This window comes from Theobroma cacao, chromosome 6 (genome assembly GCF_053813885.1).
Source record: "Theobroma cacao isolate CCN51 chromosome 6, ASM5381388v1, whole genome shotgun sequence".
Taxonomy (NCBI): Eukaryota; Viridiplantae; Streptophyta; class Magnoliopsida; order Malvales; family Malvaceae; genus Theobroma; species Theobroma cacao.
Window position 1 is genome coordinate 24,465,939 of NC_142644.1, and position 7,822 is coordinate 24,473,760.

Sequence of the window (7,822 nt, forward strand, 5' to 3'; positions counted from 1 at the left end):
GGCGCCGGCTATGTGCACGATGTGGGGGGATGTACATGAGTCGGGTGTGATTATGCTGATATTGGTGTTATCTATGCATTTATATATATACATCTATGTTTATGAAATCAAAGTTCATGAGTATGGTATATGGTTTTGCATATGTGAATCTTGCATGTTGAACTTTGAAAGTTGCTAAGTATTGTCAAATTGGTGTTCATTGCAACAAGGAATTTGGCTGTAGCGAAATAGACTCTCGCTGCCGCCAGAAACTCTCAATGGTGGTGCAGTGCTGTCACTTTGACAGTAATTTTGACTACTTTTCAATCAGAACTGGGCAAAGTGGTAAACACTAAAGTTGTAGCCCTGCCTATTAGCTTTCTAATGACCTAACAAGCATGTTAATTGGACCCATATAGTGGAAGATATGCTTGAAAAACTAAACTGTATGCAAACCGAGAATGCCTTTTGCTGCAGCGAGAAACGTGCTGTCACATTGCTACCTTGCTCGGGTTTTGATATAATTTCCTTCACTCCTTTATCTTCATGATTGAGCATGGGTCTTTGCAATACTAAGAGTCCACTGATCAATGTCCAAAACAAGGGGTTTAAGAAAGAAATTAAACCAAATTGCATTGTTTTCAAAACAAGTGCATCATGATTTCCAAATTCTTCCTATTGATTGCTTGTTCCCTTCTTATGTTCACTCACTGAGTTTTATACTCACGTTTTTAAAATTTATGTTTTCAGATTTGGAGGTAGTTGGAACCTAGTTTAAGTCGCACACATATGCTCCTCTTCTTGGTAGGTAGTATGGCATCTCAGTAGCTACACCTTCACTATGGTCACTCCGCTGGAAGTCTAGAGTCCTTTTCGTTGAACATATGTACCTTGATGTAAATTGTTAAGATATATATATCTTAAGCAATAGACGTTTATGTTGATTAATGTTGCCACTACGAGATGGCATGAATGACATTATTTTGAATCATAAATGTGAACATATGGTTTCTATGGAAAAGTATTGAAATACTTGTTGATAAGAATTATGAAATACAGTTGTAAGAACGAGTGATGAAACCGATGAATGGAGTCACATAAATAGGCTTGCTTGGGCTTAGTGGGCTATGCCCATTGGGCCCATGCACCGGTCATGGCCCGAAAATTTGGGCTCTGACACAAGCAAATCATGTGGAGGAGATAGGAGGCTTTAGTTCCATGTCACAGATGACTATGCTTAAGCAGCAGGTTAACAAGTTAATGGATCTCTTAAATGAGAATGGTTTAATTAGCAATGATGGTAAGAGCACCCCTGCAAACACTCAACCCAACAAACACTCACTTGTCAATTCTGCCTTTGCAGGTATTGTCTCCTATTACCCTTGCTTCAATACACATAATAATTTGCCATTTGAATTCAAGCATGTTAACACTGTCATGATTAAGCATGGACATTGGATCATGGACTCGAGTGCAACTGATCATATAGCCTATTCCTTAGATATTTTTCTTCAAGCCAACCCTGTAGAGAATTATTTCGTTCAACTGCCAAATAATAAAAAAGCATTAGTTTTCCATATAGGCACAGTTAAAGTAAACTCTTCATTGATTCTGTATGATGTCTTGTGTGTACCAAGCTTTAAATTCAATCTAATATCAATAGGTAAACTTACTTGTAGCAAGAAAAACTGTGTGCTGTTTACTGACTCACATTGTATTATCCAGGATAGCCTCTCTTGGACAGTGATTGGGGTTGCTAGGGCTACTTCAGTGTTATATCTGATGCAGGACAGTGAGCAGGATATGTCTAGATTTTGTTTTGACAAAGTTGTAAAGTTTCCTTCAGTTTTCTCTATTGATTCCTGTAAACCAGAAAACAAAATCAAAAGTTTTAATATTTGGCATTTTAGGTTAGGCCATGCACCTTTAAAAAGGATTAATGTGATCCACCAACATTGTCCAGTTGTTGATTGTTCAAATGAATTAATATGTGAAATCTGCCCCTTGGCAAAGCAAAGAAAGCTTTCTTTTCCTATTCATATTCAAAGTACAAATGCTATTTTTCAATTGATTCATGCTGACATTTGGGGACCTTGTGAGGGTCCAACTTTATCAAAATAGATATATTTTTTAACAATTGTGGATGACTTTTCTCGATTCATGTGGGTATTCTTAATGAGAAACAAGTCAGAAGTCTCAACCATTATTCCTTCTTTTGATACATATGTACAAAAGCAGTTTAATTGTTCAATTAAATGCATAAGATCAGATAATGGAAATGAGTTTAGACTTGCTGATTTTTTCACCAAAATTGGCATAGTTCATCAGCTGTCCTATGTAGGTAACCCTCAGTAGAATGATGTTGTTGAAAGAAAACACCAACACATTCTGATGGTTACAAGAGCCTTAATACATCAGTCAAGTGTCCCTCTTTATTTCTGGGGAGATGCAGTCCTCACTACAGTTCACATAATTAATAGAGTACCTAGCAAAATAATTCACAATAAGTCACCATTTGAATTGCTACATGGAAAGCTACCATCATATGACCATCTCAAAGTTTTCGGATGTTTATGTTTTGTTTCCACCTTAACACAAAATAGAAAGAAGTTGGCCCCGCGAACAAGCAAATGTATATTTTTAGGCTATCCAAATAATGTAAAAGGGTATAGGGTATATGATCTTTGTGCACAAAAGGTCCTGATATCAAGGGACATTGTTTTTCATGAGCATGTGTTTCCATTTCATTCATCAAGCAACAACATGCAGTCTGACGCATTTTATCAAACACATAGTATGCATGATGAATACATGGAAGATTTTGATGCTTATTCACCATATCAGCATTACCAACAGCACACAACACCTAAATTATGTTCTCCTGAGCCTTCATCATCATCTGAAACACCTTCTTCATTGAATTCAAATGACATTTCCCTCAATCCACCCTTCAATGACAGCATATCACCTACTGCAGACAGTTTTAGTGTTGATATGAGTACTTCTCAAGAAGCAGTAGCACCAACTAGAAAAAGTACAAGACAAAAACAACCTCCTAAGTACCTTGATGCATATTATGTTGACATACCTTCACAATCTAATTCTGTTACCCTTCATCCAATAACCAAGCACCTATCAACTAAACAACTCTCACCTGCACATAAGGCATTTGCTATTGCTTTGTCCCATATTCATGAGCTAAATTCTTGCCATCAAGCTATAAACTATTCTCATTGGAGAGAAGCAATGGACCTGGAACTGAAAGCTTTGCAAGACAATGGTACATGGCCCATAGTACCTCTGCCTTCAAATTCACATGTAATTGGCTGCAAGTGGGTATACAAGATTAAAATGAAGGCAAATGGTGAAATTGAAAGATATAAGGCAAGATTAGTTGCCAAAGGGTACAGCCAAGTTGTAGGATTTGATTACCAGGAGACTTTTAGTCCTGTAGCAAAACAGTCCACTGTTAGAGTGTTTTTTGCTCTAGCTGCTGCAAATGGTTGGTCTTTATCACAATTAGATATTAATAATGCCTTCTTTAATGGTGATCTAGATGAAAAAGTATATATGGAGATTGCACAGGGTTATGCTGTCTAGGGGGAGTGTCCAAAAGGATCCAAACTTGTCTGCAAACTACACAAATCCTTATATGGTTTAAAACAAGCTTCCAAACAGTGGAATGCCAAACTTACTGCTTCACTTTTGCAGTTTGGATTTACTCAATCATCAACAGATCATTCTTTATTTACTTTGAAGACTCTTACTGGAAATTTCATTGCTCTTCTCGTGTATGTAGATGACATACTCATTGGGAGTACATCTATTAATGCTGCATTAGAAGTGAAAGAGTTTTTAAACTCAAAATTCAAGCTCAAGGACCTTGGAGTTGTCAAATACTTCCTTGGACTTGAAATCATTGATATACCAGTAGGAATCTCTATAAGTTAAAGAAAGTACACTTTAGATCTCCTTGAAGAACAAGGGATGTTGGGAGCTAAACCTACAAACACTCCCATTGACTATAATCATAAATTGTAGAAAGCACAAGATGGAGAATTATTGAAGGATCCAACATGTTACAGACAGCTTATAGGCAAACTACTATATCTTACTTTTAGTAGGCCTGACATATCTTATGCAGTACAAACATTATCACAGTTCATGGACAGACCTAGTCAGATTCATTTGATGGTAGCTCACAGAGTATTAAAGTATTTGAAAAATGCTCCTGGACAAGGAATTCTAATGAAAAGAAAATCAAATCTCAAGATCACAACTTACTCAGACAATGATTGGGCTAGATGTCCTCGTAGTAGGAAATCAATCACAGGATATTGTGTGTTTATTGGAGACACTCTTGTCAATTGGAAATCCAAAAAGCAAGCTGTTGTTGCTCGCAGTTCTGCTGAAGCAAAGTATCGTTCCATGGCTTCCACCTGTTGTGAATTAATGTGGCTGAAGTACTTGCTGGCTGATTTTAAGATAGACCATGATGATCCTATAGACTTGTATTCAGATAGTCAATCTGCCATTCATATAAGCAAGAATCCTGTGTTCCATGCACAAACAAAACACATCGAGATGGATTGCCACTTCATCCGAGAAAAGGTGTTGGTAGGTACAATTAAACCTCTTCACATATCCACTGATCTGCAAGTAGTTGATATTTTTACCAAGGCTTTGTTACCAAATCAATTTTATAAGCTACTAGGCAAGATGAGTGTTCATGATATTCACACCTCCTCTTGAGGGGGAGTGACAAACAGGATCCAAGAATAAGTCCAGAATTCTTCAAGACTCGAGTGAGAGTGCTGCAGAAAAGAACAGAAGAAAGAAGTTCAAGGAAAGAAGCAATAGAGCTGGACAGAACCATACACAACATAAGATAGCATTACCTGTACGCAACGTTTTGTTCGTTAAAAGTTCTCTCTTGAATCTACACACATAAAACATACCGTTTCATTTATGTATAGTTTAAAATTCAGTTAGTGTAGTTAGTTAATTGTATAAATTAGGATAATTAGTTTTCTACTTTCTGTTAATTGCTCACTGCCCTATGTATATAAGACAAGGAATAAACTATCTTTTGTGGAGAATTTTATTCTGAAATAGATCAGAATTCTTTCAGCCGCCTTAGCCTTTTTTTCTTCCTATTTTTTCATATTCTGTCAACGACTGAGGTATTTCATTCTAATAAGATCTTATCTTATATCATTTTGAATTAAATTATATTAGGGAGGGCTATTATTTAATATATCAGGGAGGGTTTAGAGATGATGACAAAGTAAAGCTTTCACCTTGCATGATGACTCAACGAGAGAGAAAGAGGCACACACATGACAAATTACCCGCAAAAAATGCAAGACGAAGGCAATTGTTCAATTAATTTTCATTGACAAATTCAAAAACTAACTTATTACAAAATGCAACATATTATTTGTTATATATTTTTGCTTTTGGATGTAATTAGAATATATATATTATTCTTGTACAAAGTTGAAACGTGTAAATTAAGACAAAAATATCATCCCGTATAATTTGAATTTTGCCAATCATACAACATTGAACTAGTAATGACGGGCTGAAACATTGACACGGAGAATTGAGTAAGAAGTAGACTGGTCCAAGAAAATAGTTTCGAAGGTAGCATAGCCCGTGGCATAGCGGAATTTGCCAGTCCCTGAAGCCACACTATATTCTCTGACGGCCTTAAATTGGTTGTTGTTTCCTAGTATCTGGATAGTGCTACCGTTGTAGGCCATGTTGGTGAAGACCAATGAAAAGGAGACATAAGCGTTGAGGCCATCCAAACTTGTAATGACATATGTACCTTGGCCGCGTCCAACTGTCGCTGATGTTAGTTCCGGACCTTCTGTAACGAGGTCGTCAACCACATAAAGTGTTCCGAATTGGGTGAAATTCCAAAGCTTGCCAGGAAAGCCTACGACTGGAAGGTCAGTGGAGTTGGGACCGCCTGAGGAGTAGTCGTGGAAGTAGACAGTCATGTTGGTTTCTTTAAGTCCATCGTCTGCCTTGGCTGGGACTGAGAAAAACACCATAACTATGCCTGAAACAACTAGGAACACCAAGGAAACGTTAGTCTTAGTTTCCATATTTCAAAATGCAAATCAAAGCCCAAGATAATTAAGGAGACTTAATTATCCGTATCTGTGTGATAATGTGGAGAGTCGAGACTAATATGAAGTCCTTTTATAGTTAAATGTATGCATCTGAAATCGAAAGATCACGGCACGTTGCCAACGTTTACTGTGTTCTAATCTTTTTTTTTTATTATTTCAAAATTTTTAATTTGGACGCTTGTCTGAGTAAAGAAGCAATATAATTTTATACAATTTTCTGCAATTTTTTTCCAAGTCAATCAATAATTCTACAATAACTTAATATGAATTAATTACTTGTTTTTTTAATTAAAAATATAATATTGTTGTCTAAGCAAATAAGCAATGCGATAGATTAAGTTGTGCAAGGTTTTCCTAGTCAATTGATATTATTATAGTCAATCGTAATCTTTTGTGGACTTTGATCATGATCTTACATCGCATCAGCCACTCGACAGTTGTCATCTATTACAAAGGATGGGAACTTGAACCAAAAATAGATGATGGGAACACGTATATTCGAAGGCACTGTGGTTGGAATTGAGGATTGGATCTGGATGGTAAGGTATTTGATGAATTGAGCTTAAAGGCCTTTTTGGATATGAGAAATAAAGGAAGATAGATCATACACATTACTACCCCATTTGTGCCCTCAAACAATATTTTAGTTGGAGAAAGCTCCAATAATCTAAAAAGTCCATTTTTGTTCATGTACCGATAACTGCAGTTGTTTCGATGAACAAGAAAACGTCAAAATACCCTTCATGACAATGACTCAACGAGTCACAAACTCAGAAACTAGCAAAGATTTAAAATAGAGTACTTTTCATAAATGGGCCTAAGGTATAAGGTGTTTTTAAGAATGGTCCTCCCTATAATTTTATCTGTTTTTAGCTAAGAAAAAAAATTAGATAAAATTGTCTTTAATGAAACCAACCTATTCGTTAGGCTCCACTCCTCAACCCAAAACCTATTAACGGGTCAAGTATGTTTAGGTTTGCGTCTCAAACTGACTCATATTTTTTGAGCTTTCTTCACCAGACTATTCATCTCTGGAGTATTTCTTACCAGAAAGAAAAACGTTTAAGTATTTTGAGCATTTTGGAGTAGTTTTTGATACACGAAAAAAATCTGTGAGCGTTTTGAGTATTTTTAAACATTTTAGAGTGATTTTTGATATATGAAGAAAAATTTTCGAACATTTTGAGCATTCATATTTGTTAATTATGTTGTTAAATAGAATATGGTGTATCGTTTGAAGTTGTTGATCTTGTTAAATGAAATTTAGTAGTTTTTGTGATTTTTGGGAATTATGTAACTAGTTTTTAGGCATTGCGTGATTGATTTTGGATGTTGCGTGACTTACTTTAGACATTACGTGACTGATTTTTAATAAGGCATTGTGTGACTAGTTTCTGATAAGGCATTGCGTGACTGACTTTGGGCATTGTGTGACTAGTTTTTGATAAGGCATTGTGTGACTAGTTTCTGATAAGGCATTGCGTGACTAGTTGATAGGCATTGCGTAACTAGTTTTTGATAAGGCATTGCGTGACTAGTTTCTGATAACCCATTGCATGACTAGTTGATAGGTATTGCATGACTTGTTAGTAAGGCATTGCGTAACTTGTTAGTAAGACATTGCGTGACTAGTTACTAAGACATTGTGTGAATTAGGCATTGCTTAAAAATCAATCACGCAATGTATAAAAACTAGTCAT

At 36.1% G+C, this 7,822-nt stretch overlaps 1 protein-coding gene and 1 long non-coding RNA gene across 9 annotated transcripts; both read right to left on the reverse strand.

Annotated features, from left to right (window-relative positions):
* Nucleotides 1-983: 983 nt before the first annotated feature.
* On the reverse strand, nt 984-4,950 carry LOC148762215 (uncharacterized). 8 transcript variants are annotated; one of them, XR_016026965.1, is made up of 4 exons: nt 4,878-4,950; nt 3,412-4,793; nt 1,653-3,305; nt 984-1,524 (listed from the first exon to the last, which is right to left on the reverse strand). It is a non-coding gene; the product is annotated as an uncharacterized LOC148762215 (long non-coding RNA). The 8 variants fall into 8 exon arrangements; XR_016026968.1 differs by lacking the exon at nt 4,878-4,950 and having other exon boundaries at nt 1,653-2,950; nt 3,068-3,305; nt 3,412-4,863; XR_016026967.1 differs by lacking the exon at nt 4,878-4,950 and having other exon boundaries at nt 1,653-2,950; nt 3,043-3,305; nt 3,412-4,863.
* A 406-nt stretch (nt 4,951-5,356) lies between these two features.
* LOC18596084 (dirigent protein 22-like) lies at nt 5,357-6,164 on the reverse strand. Its single transcript, XM_007024344.3, has one exon. The coding sequence runs from the start codon at nt 6,093-6,095 to the stop codon at nt 5,550-5,552; it is 546 nt and encodes a 181-aa protein (XP_007024406.2). The 5' UTR covers nt 6,096-6,164; the 3' UTR covers nt 5,357-5,549.
* Between the last annotated feature and the right edge of the window lie 1,658 nt (nt 6,165-7,822).

What these genes read in the sequence shown, in the direction of transcription:
- LOC18596084 (XM_007024344.3), bottom strand. Translation starts at nt 6,095, where the DNA reads ATGGAAACTAAGACTAACGTTTCCTTGGTGTTCCTAGTTGTTTCAGGC.